The sequence below is a fragment of the Citrus sinensis genome, chromosome 6 (assembly GCF_022201045.2).
Source record: "Citrus sinensis cultivar Valencia sweet orange chromosome 6, DVS_A1.0, whole genome shotgun sequence".
In the NCBI taxonomy this organism is placed as follows: Eukaryota; Viridiplantae; Streptophyta; class Magnoliopsida; order Sapindales; family Rutaceae; genus Citrus; species Citrus sinensis.
In genome coordinates, this window is record NC_068561.1 from 17,202,285 (window position 1) to 17,218,811 (window position 16,527).

General features: G+C 35.6%; 4 protein-coding genes across 4 annotated transcripts; 1 reads left to right on the plus strand and 3 right to left on the minus strand.

Annotated features, from left to right (window-relative positions):
* Nucleotides 1-34: 34 nt before the first annotated feature.
* On the minus strand, nucleotides 35-3,520 carry LOC102623651 (probable L-type lectin-domain containing receptor kinase VI.1). Its single transcript, XM_006481027.4, has 2 exons — nucleotides 690-3,520; nucleotides 35-484 (listed from the first exon to the last, which is right to left on the minus strand). The coding sequence occupies exons 1-2, from the start codon at nucleotides 2,688-2,690 to the stop codon at nucleotides 344-346; spliced, it is 2,142 nt and encodes a 713-aa protein (XP_006481090.1). The 5' UTR covers nucleotides 2,691-3,520; the 3' UTR covers nucleotides 35-343.
* Nucleotides 3,521-3,983: 463 nt separating this feature from the next.
* Nucleotides 3,984-6,372, minus strand: LOC102624129 (lectin-domain containing receptor kinase VI.3-like). Its single transcript, XM_006481029.4, has one exon. The coding sequence runs from the start codon at nucleotides 6,254-6,256 to the stop codon at nucleotides 4,196-4,198; it is 2,061 nt and encodes a 686-aa protein (XP_006481092.1). The 5' UTR covers nucleotides 6,257-6,372; the 3' UTR covers nucleotides 3,984-4,195.
* A 1,815-nt stretch (nucleotides 6,373-8,187) lies between these two features.
* Nucleotides 8,188-9,729, plus strand: LOC107177436 (protein FAR1-RELATED SEQUENCE 5-like). The gene is made up of 2 exons (XM_015531209.1): nucleotides 8,188-8,774; nucleotides 9,615-9,729. Exons 1-2 carry the CDS (start codon nucleotides 8,188-8,190, stop codon nucleotides 9,727-9,729), a joined length of 702 nt encoding a protein of 233 aa, XP_015386695.1.
* Nucleotides 9,730-11,073: 1,344 nt separating this feature from the next.
* On the minus strand, nucleotides 11,074-12,513 carry LOC102616691 (protein NODULATION SIGNALING PATHWAY 2-like). Its single transcript, XM_006481353.1, has one exon. It carries the CDS (start codon nucleotides 12,511-12,513, stop codon nucleotides 11,074-11,076), a length of 1,440 nt encoding a protein of 479 aa, XP_006481416.1.
* Between the last annotated feature and the right edge of the window lie 4,014 nt (nucleotides 12,514-16,527).

Genomic DNA, 16,527 nt, shown 5'->3' on the forward strand with positions numbered 1-16,527 from the left:
GAGAATTTGTTTTATTTCTTACTTCTGGATTTTTTTTATGATTGTTAAGGACATAATGCATTGTAACAACGCCTGTAATATATCGGAGGAAGCCGATGCAACATCATCCTTGTAAACGTTTTTGTAACTCAAATCATCGAACAATCAATTAAACGTTTCAATAATTCATTATGAACATATCAAAGTCACGGGAATGTGCAATTTGACTGGTTGTGTTCGAGTGTCGACCAGTGTGAATACTGTAACAAGGTTTGAGACTGATTACTGATTCTGCGGACCGGCGTCTGTTGAAGTGGAAGAGACAATGGAACCGTGGGGATGAGCGATGAGAAGTTTTGATGCATCAGTATAAATGGCTTCCGATAATGTTGAACAGAATGCATTTTCTTGTTCCAGTGACACACTGCACATAGCTTGGCTCATGATAGGAGCAAACAAGCCCCATCATAATGAGAACACACACTTGAGTATACGTACATGCAAACTGAGAACAAATTGAGGAAAAATAATTAATCATAAATCGGTATCAAAATACATCACAAATGTGTTAGGCTATCTCCTAGCGTCCATCAGTCTACAACTTTTTGGTAGACAGAAATTGCAAATTAACAAATTGAAGAAAGAAAACAAAGTTAGTGTCATTGCTGACAGTATCGGCCACTGTCCATAGAACTGAAAGAAATTCACACAATGGAAGATGAACGATGTGATGATTTGAATGTACCGGTAGAAATCTCGTCAAATGTCCTCGAGCTGAATTCATCAAATCCCTGTCGATAATCAATAGAGCCCCAGTCATTATTGAAACGGAGTTGTTTTTCGCCACTGAGGTACCGCATGACTTGTCTCATGGTAGGTCTAAATTGTGTCTTATGGGAGCACATGAGGCCTAATTTCAGCACCAGTTCCATCTCTTTAACTACGTAACTTGAATTCAACAATGGATCAGCCACATCGAGGATTCGACCCAGCTGATGGCATTCCCTTACCCATTCCACCAGAAGTAAGTCACCTGAACCGATAGGCCTTCTACCAGTCGCGACTTCGAGAAGCAGAATCCCATATGCAAAAACATCTGAACTGGTAGAAGCCTTGCCAGTTTGAGTCAATTCTGGAGCAATGTAGCCAAAAGTGCCCACAACATTGGTCGTGTGAGGCATTCCGCCGTGGTCATACAACCTGGCAAGACCAAAATCTCCTAGCCTCGCGTTCATTTCTGCGTCTATCAGCGCATTGCTCGGCTTCACATCTCGATGAATCACAACTTGCTCCCATTCTTCGTGCAGGTACAGCAGCCCTGAAGCAATGCCTTTAACAATGTTGAATCTTTGCTCCCAGTCTAAAACAGAGCCGTCTTTCGGTTTGAAAAGAAGAGTATCGAGGCTTCCATTAGGGATATATTCATAAACTAGAAGGAGATCATTCTTTTGTTTGCACCATCCATGGAGATTAACCAAATTCTTGTGCCTTAGACGCCCCAAGCTTTCAATTTCCGCTGCAAATTCCCTCATTCCTTGAAGGGAATTACGCGTAATCTTCTTAACAGCAACTTCACCTCCTGTTGTTGGCAACACACCTTTGTAAACTGAACCAAACCCTCCGATTCCAATTACCTCACTCTCTTTAAACCCCTTCGTTGCTGCATAAAGATCCTTATATCTGAACCTGTGAGGACAATCTTTTTCCCAATCCTCAAGAGTCTCAGAATTTGACCATTTTCTATATATCAGGAAAAACACCAACGTGCCCAACAAAAGAAAAGTCACAAGACACAAAGAAACAATAAGAGCTAAAATTTTAGGATTATAAGATGAGGGTTCTTTCTCTTTTGGTGGCTTAGGAAGTTCGGAAACATTAAGTGCTGGAGCCACTCCATTTAATGAAAAACTCCATCCCAAAATGTAATGTGAGCTTGATTTTTCACCTGTAGACGCCGAGAAGCCAACGTACATAGTTTCTTTAATGTAGCCTGTGAGATTGACTCCAAAAGATATGAGAGGTCTCATTGGTTTTCCTATCTCTGCAGGACTTATTGTTACGTTCAAAACTTTTTGCTCGCCATCATACTCAATCCAAGCTTGAATAGGCTCGCCGCTTTCGAGGGTCATTTCTTCTTTATGATCTGTGCCATTGATATAGTACGAAGCCGGTTCTGATCTGTTTGAAAACATTGTGTTGATGCCAATTCCCACATGGTTTCCTTGGTTCTCCGCCTTGTCATTAAACCCGTTAACCGTGTCAAATTCAACAATGAGAATATGGTTTGAGGGCTCACCATTGTTTGTTGAGTTCAAGATCCCAAGGTAATGCTCAGGTTGTGCACCGGGAAGCTTCGTCGAGGGAGCTAACAAGAAGGCAAGTCCATGGCCACCGCGGCCTGATCTTGGGGTTGATATTTCAAAGACAAAAGTTGTGCTGAAAGAAGAAGCATTTGGAGATGGAGAAGCACTTGTATCAAACATTTGTATTGGTTTGACATAGAATGCATGGCCTATAACATAACGCGATCTGTTAGTGAGCTTAAGTGCACCACTAGGCTTGATAATTTCAGCTCCCTGTAAGCTAAGATTTGTCGCACCACCATTAAATCCTTGGAAGATGAAGCTGCTGCTTTGAGATTGAGCAACAATATTAAGGCGGATGAAGAAGAAGAATAAGAGAAACAGTGCCGAATAATTTCCCATGTCCATGGGGAATGTGATGGTTGACTAAAATATGCTTTAATTTGCTTGTATCAGCGAAGTTGTATAAACAATTATGAACTAGAAAGAGAACATGGGCATAATATTTTTTAAACTGTAGAAGAGAAAAATGATAATACATAGGGAAAATGGAAGACTTGAAAATTCAAAGTCAGATGACATTTAAATTGAACAGTGATTGTGACAATGATGATTTGAAAGTTCATGAAAATGGGTGGTGTAAACAGCTTTTGCGGTATGAGGAAAGCTCTGATCTTTTTCATTGCAGCTACACAAATGGACCATTTTTGTCTTATCACGCTATTGGTGAATTAAATGTTAGCCACATAGATTTTGCTCAAAGTCAAGCAATAATTTATGACTTTACATCCATATAAGAAGTTTCCCTAAAGTTCATCTAAGCGATCACAAAACTTTGGGTTAGAGAATCATTAATGTAAGGTTTGTTATTCATGAAGAATCATCAATTTTGTCAAACGCTTTAGTCTCATTTACACCTAATAATTAATTATTATTAATATTCATCTTTGTGAGGCTTTCATATCCTTTCATCTTCAATTTTGGACTAGAATTAACCGAATTCAAGTTAATATAAGGGATGTTTGTAAATGCTAATTTCTGCTTGATTTCAAAACTCTCACTTCTAATTGACATATAGTTTTTAACTAATGGTGCACCTATTTATATACTCGGTACTTAGCTTTAGTTACAAATTAAAATTCAAATATATCCATTCATTTATATAAATTAGACTAATATGTTTAAAATAATGTTATATATTCCAAGTGTGATGTATCATCCATTGAGTATATTCACAATTTTTAAAGTATTTTTATTATTATTATTATTATTATTATTATTATTATTATTATTATTATTATTATTTCGTAACGCCTCCCCGTTGGGGATAAACTTTTTGAAATAGCTTTTGGTAATTTGGAACATGAGAAATGCTATTGTAACTTAGTTGAGATTAATATGATAGAAATCATTTATTATCATAGGTATAAAATTAATTAATTTTATTATTAATTATTATAATATTATTCTTACAATTCAATTAACGGATGACACATAAAATACCATATCAGTTGAGAAATCAATTTAAGTATATTATTGCAAAGAACAATACCACTTCAATTATCCAATTAAATCTATCAAGTAGGATTTTTAATGTTTAAATTGATACAATTTGTTAAAATCTCCAAAGGGTTGTTGGTACCGATGGGCACCGTAGTCCCCTTCTCAATTTAAATGGATTATATTAAATTTTAAACAACATTTAAAAAATTTATTAGCTTCTATTGCCATTTATTAGAGTTTTTTTTTTTTCATGTGAAATATTTTAAGAAATAAGAAGCAGAACAACATTGAAAAAAAAAAAGTTTGTAGTGACTAAAAAGTAACAAGTTGCTTTTAATGCAACTAGACTTATGCAATTTCTAATCAACAACAAAGAAAATAGAAAAAGAAATAATCAAAGACATGTACAATTACCTACCAGCTTCAATAGAATTAGAAGAGATGACACCAAAGGATGATGAAAGCTGTGATGTTGTGATATTGTCAGTAGAAATTATTTCCAAATATCTTGAGTTCATTTCAGACCTTTGAGAATCAAGAGAGCTCCAATTATCAATTATTGGAAGCAATTCATCCCCATTGAGGTACCTCAATACTTGTCTCATTGTAGGCCTAGCTTCAGCTTTCTGATGTGAGCACAGCAAACCCAATTGCAAAACCAACTCCATCTCTTCAACAACATAACTTGACCCCAAATTTGGATCAACAACATCAAGAACTTGACCTAAATGTTGAAACTCCAGCACCCAATCGACCAAAATGAAGTGATCTGAATCAATAGGTCGTCTCCCTGTTGCAATTTCAAGAAGCAAAACCCCATATGCAAACACATCGGTGCTGCAAGAAGCCTTGCCTGTGCGGGCTAATTCGGGTGCTATGTACCCAATGGTGCCCACAACATTTGTTGTGTGTGAAATTTTGCCATGATCAAAGAGCCTGGCAAGGCCAAAGTCCCCAAGCCTTGCATTCATATCAGCATCTATTAGCACGTTGCCAGACTTCACGTCGCGATGAATCACAACCTGCTCCCACTCTTCATGCAAATATAACAGCCCAGCTGCTATCCCTTTGATGATATTGAACCTCTGTTCCCAGCTTAACACAAAGTTTTCGTTATCAAAGAGCAGAGAATCAAGGCTTCCGTTTGGGATGTAATCATAGACTAAAAGCAGATCGCGTTTTCGCTTGCACCAGCCCTGGAGATTAACCAAATGCTTGTGCCTTAACCGTCCCAAGCTTTCAATTTCTGCAGCGAATTCTCTCATTCCTTGAATTGAATTACGCGAGATTTTCTTCACCGCAACTTCAGTAGCACTTGTAGGCAAAACCCCTTTGTAAACTTCACCAAAGCCACCAGTTCCTATCACTTCACTCTGTTTGAAACCTTTAGTAGCTGTGTAAAGATCACTGTATCTGAATCTGTGAGGACAATCCAGCTCCCAATCTTCAAGAATCTCGAACTGTGCTATCCTTCTATATAGTTTAAAGATGAGTAACGTACCCAACAAAATTACAGCCACAGTAGATAACGCGGCAATAAGAATCTTGATTTGGAGACTAAAAGAATTAGATGAGCTTCTTTCTATTGGCAGAGATGGAAGCTGCGAAAGATTGAGAGAAGGGGCTGCTCCATTCATTGAAAAACTCCATCCCAAAATGAAATGAGAGCTTACTTTTCTACCCGTAGATGCTGAGAAGCCAACATACATGGTTTCTTGGAACGCAGGCGATAAGTCGAGGGGAAGAGACAGTAGGGGCTGTGATGGTTTCCCAAAATGAAATGAGAGCTTATTTTTCTTATTCATAGGACATATTGTTACGTTCACAAGTCTATTCACTCCATCATAATCTATCCAAGCCTGGACAGGATCGCCACTCTCCAAGGTGAAATCCTCCTTTGTGCCGTTTTCATAATAAGCAGCAGGCTCTAATTTTATCGATTTCATGCTATTGACATTGATGCCGACGTGGTTTCCTTGAGAGTCTGAGGTTTCATTGTAACCATTAACAGTATCAAACTCAATAGCAAACAAATGGTTTGAGGGCTTGTGATCGTTGGTTGAGTTTAAAATACCCAAGTAATGCTCAGCTTTGCCGCCGGGAAAGCTTGGTTGAGGAGACACTGTGAAGGCAAGGCCAAAGCCTCCTTGGCCTGAATTTGGAGTCACTATTTGAAACACAAAACATGTGCTGAAAGAAGAAGCATTTGGTTTTGATGACAAAGAAGTACTTTTATCAAGCATTTGAATTGGTTTATTATAGAAGGCATGGCCTATAACGTTATGTGCATTGTCAGTGAGTCTGAGTGCACCAGAGGGTTTGAGAATAGAAGCTCTTTCTCTAGTAATCAGACCTTGGTTTGTTTTAGTTTCATTGAATCCATTGAAGATGAATTCTTCTTTTTGCTGGGAAAGTGCAGCAATTACAGGAAAGAAGAAGAGACGCAAAGCGAATGAAACTGTTAAGGCCATGAGGGTAATTTAGAGAAAAGTGAAGATTTTGTGTTGAGTCCAAAGCACAAGAGGGGTTCATGATTTTATAAATGATCATAAGATCAGAAATGCGTAAGAATTAATGACGACGGCACAACAATAAAGGACTTGAAGACTTGAAGTTGTCCAAGTCAAATCATGCATTTTAGAGTTAAGGTTTGGTTAAGCAGATTTCCCTAACCACGTTCGGTCCTCACAGAATCATTAATGAGTAAAATTATGTTACATGTTTGGATATTTCTCTTTCATCATCATCATCATCAAATTGGTCGAATTTTAAAATGAAAACACCTGCATTAAAATGCACTATACGTCTTGGATTCACAAATGATGCGGTACGTTCGTCTCATATTAAACAACAAACTAAAAGAAATTTTTTTGTACCTCAAAGTTAATGAAACGAGTTAATACAACTAGTTGAAGTGTTATGGGGTTCTAAGCAACACAAATGAGACTTGAAACTATAGTCAATCATCATGCGCGTGACAGTCTTCAGAGAAAGCAAGCCAGTCCATGAAAATGGGAATCTAAGAGTAACTAGTTACTAAATTTGCCGTGTTGCGAAGGGAGATATGAGATATGAGAACGTTCTGTTGATTTTTTCTTTGTTTATTGACCCGCTTGCTAAGATTGCTATGCATGCATCATACGCAACTCTACTAACAATTTTGCAAGTTGAAAAAGTCTTTACAGAAGACTAATATATACGATTGAATGAATCCATGTGCTTAAATAAGAAAAGATATTATTGATACCCAAAATAATCCTTTTTCCTCTTTCCTTTTTCCTTTTTCTTATTAATGCGAGGTAGATTAATTTAATCAGCACCAATCAAGTATCTATCTATCCATCTACCACGTACCAATCTTTTTCTTTTGTTTGAATAATTGAATTAGCATGATTGGTCCCTTTTGTGACTCAACCAAAATTCTCCTACGTCGAGATGCTCACCCGACACACACTGACTTCCAGGCGCACCATTTGGTTAACGGAAGATAGGTTGGGCCTTGGCCCATCTGAAAATTATGGTGACTAAATTGTCCAATATTAAAAGATAGAGTGCTACTAGGTAGTGAGAGGGACGAGAGAATGACGAGAGAAACGACAGTAGTTACGGCCGTTTCGCCTCTCATTCCTCTTGCTCGTTAAAACATTAAAAAAAAATTGAATAAAGAAATGGCGCGTGAAATCTAGCAGGCTTTCACTTTCCTCACGCAGGCTTTCACTTTCCTCTCTCACACAAATCACGCAAATCACCATCTTCTCAACTTAGTAACTATTCACAACCTCCCTCTCCAACCAAAGCAAATGTTCAAGGCTTCCCTCTCCAGCCAGCAACCGGTCACGACCTCCTCCCTCTCCAGCCAACAATTGGTCACGGCCTCTTCCCTCTCCAGCCAGCAACTAGCAACTGCTCACGGCCTCCTCCCTCTCTAGCCAGCCTTTCACAACAAGCAGCACTGTTTCCCCCTCTCTCTCGGCAAACATTAACTGAGCGGTGGATTTTTTCAGCTTGTTCTTTTTCTTTTAACTTTCTGTTATGTGAAAGATCTGGAACGTATTGTGGAATTTAAGCTTGTTCTTTTGGTGGGTCTCGTTGGAATTTAAGCAATGTAATATGCTAAGTTGCTGAGCTTGTTCAACTTTGGTGTTTCTATAAGTTTGTGTGTTTATCAAGTGACAACATTAGCAGTTAATGCTCCGTAAATTTTCTGTTTCACAAGGATACTTTATTTTTGGCTATCTATTTCTGCATGCACTGTCATATGTCAATTTTGAAAATGATTCTGCTTCTGGAGTTGTTGTGGTTTATGTTATGAATTTTGTTTTATTTCAATTCTATTTGGTTTAGAAATTTTGTAAATTTAATTTTTTAAAAACTGAATATAAATGTTAATTATTTTGTAGGAATGGAAAATTTTGAAAATGAGCGTGCAATTGAAGATGTGCGACTGGAAAAATTTGAGCCAACTCTTGGTATGTTATTTGATGGTTATGAGGAAATGTTTGAGTTTTACAAAGCATACGGTAGACAAGAAGGGTTTCCCGTGAAGAAACTAACTAGTAAGAAAAGAAGCGACAAGACTGTAAAATATGCGACCTTTGCATGTGGCCGTAGCGGCAAAGCAGATAGTAGATCTACTAATTTGCTGAAGCTGAAACCTGTTGTGAAAACTGGTTGTGAATCTAAAATCGGAGGTTGTGTAAATGAAGAGGGAAAATGGATTCTTCGAACTTTAAACCTTCAGCATGATCATGGATTGAGTCCGGACAAAGAAAGATATTTCCCTTGTAACCATAGAATTAGTGCAAGTGTAAAAAAACGAATTGAAATGAATGATTCTGCGGGAATTAACATTGTCCAAAATTTTAATTCTATTGTTGTCGAAGCTGGTGGGCGTGAAAATGTGTCATTTTTAGAAAAAGATTGTATAAATCTTATTGATAAAGCAAGACGATTACATCTTAGAGAAGGAGATGCTATGACAATTTTAAAGTACTTCGAGAAAAAACAAGCAGAATGCGATGTGTTTTTTTTTTAGCATTGACTTGGATGAGCAGGATCGATTGAAGAATGTATTTTGGGCAGATCCGAGGAGCATGGTAGCTTATAAATATTTTGGGGACGTTGTCACATTTGACACCACGTATCTTACAAACAAGTATGATATGCCGTTTGCCCCTTTTGTCGGAGTTAATCATCATGGGCAATCTATTTTGTTATGATGCGGATTGATTATCACGAGGATATATACGGAGACATTTACGTGGCTATTTAAGGCATGGCTATCATGCTTGTCCCACTGTATGCTTTGCAGTCGCATTATTCTTTTCCTTCGATGACGTATGAAGGATCTGCAAGTGGAAATTTTCAACAATTGTTACATCAACAATGTAATGAAGACAACAATTGCCGCAATTGATGTTTGACTTGTATTTGTTTTGATTATTTTCACTATTATTTCAGCTAGATTTGGCTTGAGACGACAAATTGATGTTTGACTTGAACTTGTTTCGATTATTTTCACTGTCATTTCACTTAGATTTGTGTTAATGTTTACAAGTATTTTCACTATCATTCCATGGCTTGCATGTACATAATGAACTAGAGATGTTAGGTGCACCTTCTGGATCAACATATATCATGTACATTTCTTTTTTCGGCTCATTTTATGGATCTTCCAAGATGTCCCCATTCAATGCCACAAGTATAAAAGACTGCACAATCGTTTTCAATCAATGACATTATGAATGAAGATCTATCATATGATAGTCACCTCATGGCTCAAGTGCCATAAATTCCGGTCTCTACTGTATATGGATTTTTTTGTTACAGGAACAGGCACGTTGTGCTTTGTAGCATATTCAATAGCATTCCTTCCATGGAGCCACAACATTTAACTCAGGATTTAAAGCAAAGAATGCAAGCTCAAAGCGGACTTGAAGATTGAAATTATAACAATATTTTGACGGGCTTTTCTTTTGGTGGCTAATTATGAATGTATCACCAAATTAGAACAATTTATAACCAAATCATAGTACAAATTAAAAGAACTTTAAAAAAAAATCTTCAATATAAACATAGTAAAATAATTACAAGTATTATAATGAAAACATAACATAGTGTTTGTCTTCTTCGAAGTTCATCATTAAACAATCCCCTCTGCGCTTCACATAATTAAAACTTAACAGACAAGCATTCAATCTCCAATGCCAACTTTTTAACTTCCTCCACTAACAAATCAATTTTCTCTTCACAGGATTTACGGTCTTCTGCCCATTCAAAGTTCTTACATCCTCTATATTTCCAAAATTTGCGATTTGGATTCTTTGTAGTACATGACGTAAACAACTCCATTTGCTCACCGCATTCGTTACATATTTGCAATGAATTTCGAGTTTCATTTGTACTAGATGACATCTTGGAAGTTAAAATTACAGCAAGCATGCAATCCTGGAAGTTAAAAAGAGAGCAAAAATTACAGCAAGCATGCATCCTGGAAGTTAATCACAAGCAGCAAAGATAAGACTTTTAACAAGCACATGGAATGCGGAAAAAAAAACCCAACAAATTAACAATAGATTCAAACTTCCCATTACATTCCAAAACAATTTCAGAAGCTTAAATTCCAACGAGACCCACCAAAAAAACAATCTTAAATTCCACAAGACGTGCCAGATATTTCACATAACAGAAAAGCAGAGTGAAAAAGAACAATTCCAACGACACCCACCAACTGAACAAGTTTAAATTCCACAATACGTGCCAGATCTTTCACATAACAGAAAATTAAAAGAAAAAGAACAAGCTGAAAAAAGCCACCGCTCACTTAATGTTTGCCGAGAGAGCCAAGAGAGAGGAGGAAACAGTGTTGCTTGCCATGAAAGGCTGGCTGGAAAGGGAGGAGGCTTTGAGCAGTTGCTGGATGCTGGCTGGAGAGGGAGGAGAGGCCATGAGCAGTTGCTGGTTGCTGATTGGAGAGGGAGGAGGCCGTGAGCAGTTACTGGTTGCTGGCCGGAGAGGGAGGAGGCCATGACCGGTTGCTGGCTGGAGAGGGAGGAGAGGTCGTGACCAGTTGAGTGATTTGCGCGAGGAGGTGATGGTGATTTGCGTGAGAGAGGAGCGCGAGGGAGAAAGGAAAGTAGGCTGGAGATAAGGTTGGATTTTCCTCTGCACGCACCCATTTCTTTATGAATTCTTTATTCATTCTTTTTATTTTTTTAATGTATTAACGAGCGAGAGGAACGAGATACAAATTAATTAATGAGTGTACTGTGTACATGTCAATGCATCATCATCTCCATGCATAAACTCTGACTAAGGGAGATCCTCTCCATTCCAACACCATTTCGTTTTCATACTCTCCTTCTATCCTCACACTATACAAACTTGCCCCTTCACTCACCATTACTTTGGCTTCCATTAAGCTTTCATTGCTAAATCCGACCCCTTGCAATGAACCAAATCCGCTTTGAAAATCACCAAATTCTTTAATTTCCTTCCACTCTTCTAACAAAGCAAGAGAGTCCACAAATGGTGCCACAAATAGACACTCCATTGCTATTCTTGCTTGTGCTAGCCCTTTCGGGAAATTCCATTCAATTGATTCTAACAAAGCTTGGTAATGATCCATGAAACTTTCAAAGAATGATCCAAAACAAGATAGATTTCTTATTTTCCCCCAATTTTCTCCGTCACCAAAAGTAATAATCCCTCTATTTTTACTAGTTTTGCTATTGGCACAATAGGCTAAATAATCTCTAGCCATATTTAGAAATTGCATAACATGTGTTTTACTTCTCCTTCTCCCCATATGAGGAAGTCCATGCATGCAATTAAAGGCCACCCATTCTCTTTTGCCTCCACTATTTTTCTTCATTTTCTTTACCTCCGTCACCAAATCTTGCAACTGAATCTCCTTCACTTTCAACTTTAGTCCATGAGAATATGCACAATCATGAAACCGGTTCTTCGTCTCCTCGAATCTCCATTGTGAAGATTCACGCTCATAATCTTCCTCCCACTTGATAGATGTTAATTTTAATTTCATTTGTTGAGAAATAACACCATGTTGATGTAGCAAACTTTGTTGTTGGGCAATAGCCGTGATCATTGAAGGCCATTGAACACCATCACCCATATCAAAATCAACTACATGTAAAACCTCAGCATCATAAGGCAAGGCCTCAAGAATTGCCATGTTGGCTCTAAAATGAGCAAACGTTCCATTAGGAATCATTCGATAAATCGCTTCAAATGCTTCATCGAACACCTTGGAAGCCTCTTGGTGAAGGTAATTATTTTCAGCTTGCTTGTTCAGGGGCTGAAATGAATGATACAAAAGGCGTTCTCGAACATCACCAATGGGACAAAATTTCTCATTGATGCGCCTTGCAATCACCTTAGCTATTTCTTTCTTTTCGGCTTCCATGGCCTCAGCGTAAGCCTTGGCTAGATGTCTCGCACTGAGCTCGTTATCAATCTTCATTTCTTCTCTTGGTAAAACTAGGGTAGCTGAAACGTCAACCTTAAACAAATCTCTCAAGTCCTCCAAATCAAATGATGAACAATCCATAGGGAACTCATCATGAAACGGGACTTCATTGACATGGACAGGAAAATTCTTGACGCCATCGGGCAAGTAATCGAAATTTGCATGTGAAGTTTCAAGGGAGTCATTGCATGAGGTTAAAGGAGGAGAGAATGAATCAAATTGATTCATTAAATCATCCATGGCTACCCCATAACTGCTAATAAATTCATCTAAAGATAAAGATAAATCAAATGGGTCTAATTGTATCATTTTCAAATGTGTTGAAGATGGCTTGAAATTTTTTACTGAGCTTTAAGAACTTGGAGATGATCTTATATGCAATTGGATGAACAACGAAAGCCAAAAACTTATTTAGATATTTTCAAGGGAATAAAATTAATTCCAGACGAATTCTTGGCACTTTCTGTGAAAATTTTCTTAAGCTTCAAGGCAAAACTCCCATCATTGCCTTTAAATTATGAGTATTTGATATCTATTGTTTGTTAGTGTTAATTACTTCCAATGAATTCGTTCCTTCTGTTAATTTGAAGGGTAGGTAAAAGGTATTTCAATTTTCATGCAAACTATGCTACGTAAAGTTGACACTTTGATCCGTGATTTGGCTGTTTCGATTGATCTTAATTACCAACTAATTAATAAATTGAAATAAAGGGTAAAAATGAGTATCATCCATGTGTGATAAGAACCCTACACATGCATATTACAATAGGTTTAGTCACTTAATTAATCATTATCTTAATTGAAAAAATTATGACCAAATTATACAATACAAAGACAAGCTATTCAAATTAAGTTGAAAACTTAACGCAACTTAACACCATTTTCAGTTAATAATCTTTATGACCAGAACAATTTGTCTTCTAATTAATTAACTGGACGTGCCCAATAATATCCAGAATTGGAGATATTTGTAGTCCTTAACCTTTTAGCAAAGAATTTCAGGTGTCATGATAATGGGACTGTAATTAATTAATATTATTAGTTGAAATTAATTAGTCCATATCAAGCTAAAGCGAATCGTATGGATAACTGGAATCTTAATTTTATTTGATTTGTTGACTGACCTAATGTTCTTTTCTTGCATGGCTACGAAACCATGCAGAAAAAAGAATCTCTCATAAAATTAAAATCCGGCACAAATGGCGGTATGCGAAATAATTAAGTAAATAAATAAAATTATTGCCATATGATAAGCTCATAATATTGTATATTGTATTGTATTCTTCGCACTTGGAGCCTCTCTGTAGTGTGTGTGGAATCTTTTTTTAGTATACTGTCTTTTTTTTTTTTTTTTACGTGGACATGCTTTTAAGCCGTATAGTTTAATAGAATCAAATTTTATTGTTATTAAATCACACAACTTTATAGTGCATTCGAATTTAGATTCGTTTACTATTCGTTTTTCCTATAACATATCCATGAAAAATTGAATTAAATATTAATTCATTTAAAAAAATATAATTAGTAAAATAAAAATCAAGCAAAATAAAAGCTAAAAAGATCACAAATTGAGCATCGTATAAAATACAAACTTATTATTATTTATAATTACTATATTAGCATTCAAACTTTTAAAAAAATTTCATACATATTTAAGGAAAATATGTAATTTAATTAAATGAATAATAAATGAATTTTAAACGAACGGATCGTATTTGATTCATTTATAACTCATTTATTAAACAAATTCTAAACGAATAAATGAATCAATATCCTCAAACCCTAATTTGATTCATTTAATTAGCAAATAAAATCAGTTCACCTATTTATTAAACGAATTAATTTTTTTAAATACAGACCCACTTAATTCACATCGAATCGAATTGAATGAATCTTGACCCAATTTGCCACCCCTAGATTGCCAACTCATATATTATAGTCATGTAAGTTCATGAAGAACAATAAGAAAATGGGCTCCGTATTTTTACCGGATACATGTTTGTATGTACTTGAAATAATCTGGTCCGCATAGAAATTAAAGGGTCTCGAGTATGAGGTGTAAACTTCAAGTAACAGTTCGTGATAATTGTTAATAAAATGTTTCATTGTTATGTCACGTTGGATTGATATTGTAACGTTTCAGTCCTGATCACCAAATAGCTAGCTTAAACAACTTTTGGATGATCTAGTTTAAACTTACATATGAGAAAGTTTCGTAGATCTATCTTCATACTAAAATTAAATCTATACCTAATAATTTAAACTTTTGAGTTTTGCATGCAAAGGATAATTAATCTACTATTCTTTTTTTTCCCCCCCTCTAAATGGTGCTAATTTAAACATAATAAGAATTAGCACAATCGACGTCCGTGTTGACCAAAATATCTGCGATAGTATTACCTTCCTGATAGATGTAATTAGAATAAACAAAAATACATGGAACTAATCATCTTCTTACAATTTAGCCATTCAATCTTAAAAGCCGTCAAAGAGAGGCTGAAAATGCAAACTCGAAAGGCAAGCAAGAGAAGCGACAGAACCTTAAACGTGTACTTGTAATCATAACAATTAATTCTCCACGAAATCTTTATTATTTTCTTCATCCTTATCTGTTCATGATAATGCAAACAAGACGTGTACAATCTATGCCTATATTATTTTAAATTAATACAATTAAAACGTATGATATATTATGTGTTGAGGGAGGGAGATCAAGAATTAGATCCCATTTTGTGGCCTCCAATGTAGGAAGGAATTACCACAATGACCGTCAGTCTTAATTAAGTCTTAATTCTTTCACAAAAAATTAAATCTTGACTAAGTCAGCTATCGTTTAAGGACAAAAAAAAAAATTGATAAAAATAAATAATAAATAGTGATGACAATAATAATCTTTTCTGGGTACTTGCTGACAATTTAACAGAATTCTTACGGTAATTGTCTAATTGATGGAAGAGACGTCCACACTTCAATTTTCTTTACGTGTCTGGATTCCATGTGATTATATATCACATCAATTCTCATGCAGTGTATTAATTTACCTTTCACATTAATTCAAAATTTATCACCCTTCAGTGGGTTAGCTAGAAGAAGGTCTTTGATTAATTAAAAAATATTCAAGGTTAGCTACTTGATACAAATTCGATTAATTAACGGCCGCTAATACGGAATCTATTATCAAAATCATGCAGGTCATTCATGTATGTTTTAATTTCAAAGCCTATTGTTTTTGTCAGGATTCCAGCCAATTTTATATTTAAGATATTATTCGGCCGCTCAAGTGAGAGAATACGAATACTCAATGAGGGGCAATATTTTAGCATTATCCATATAAGGAAAATTGAAAAAAAAAAAAAAAAATCTCTAAGAGGATATAAAGCAGACTTCTAAATGAATCGGTTCAATATACATTTTTTTTTTAACATTCGAATTTTATTTTATTCTACAATTAGAAATACGTCCCACGAAAGAACTATATTATATATATAAACTATGTTCTAATGGATTTCTATAATCTAATATTAATTGAAATAAACTATGCTATAATGCAAGTAATTAGACAAATCATAGAGGATATTTATTGGGTCTAATGACAGCAAAGCTTTTAAAAAGATTCGGATATGATGGCAAATCATTATCCAAATAGTATCTATAATCACTTTCATAATTTGTGAAAAAGAACAACAAAAGACAAAAAAAAAAATAATTTGTAAATTGCATCAATTAGTTAAGTAGTCCCAAATTATTGGCTTTCGTGTGTCAGTCTCTATTTTTTCACAGCTCGTGGTATGCAATATGCAAAGCGAACCAAACCTCGACAAAAAAGCAACAAAAATTGTGCACAAAATGTGGTTCGAAATTAAAAACTCAAAACGATGTTTTGCAGTATGTTTTTATCACCCTTTTATAGAATTTTGCTCAAACAATTGTACTTTAAATATAATATTTTCTGCCATGTACAATCCAACATGTTCGCAAAACCTGTAATGCTCATGCCTCATAATATAACCAAATTTGGCTTAAAAGGAAAAATTAGTGTTGTCTGGTTAGACTTAATACCAGCAGAAATCCATTCTGTAATTGATATGTTGTAAAGCAATGAAAGGTTTACTTTCCAATAACATATATATATATATATCTAATTACTATAAAATTTTGACATGTTCTTTACACTACCTTTTGTTTTTAAGCGTGTATCAATCAAATACTTTGACACTAAAAATAATTATTTTACCCTTAAATAAATTAAAAGAC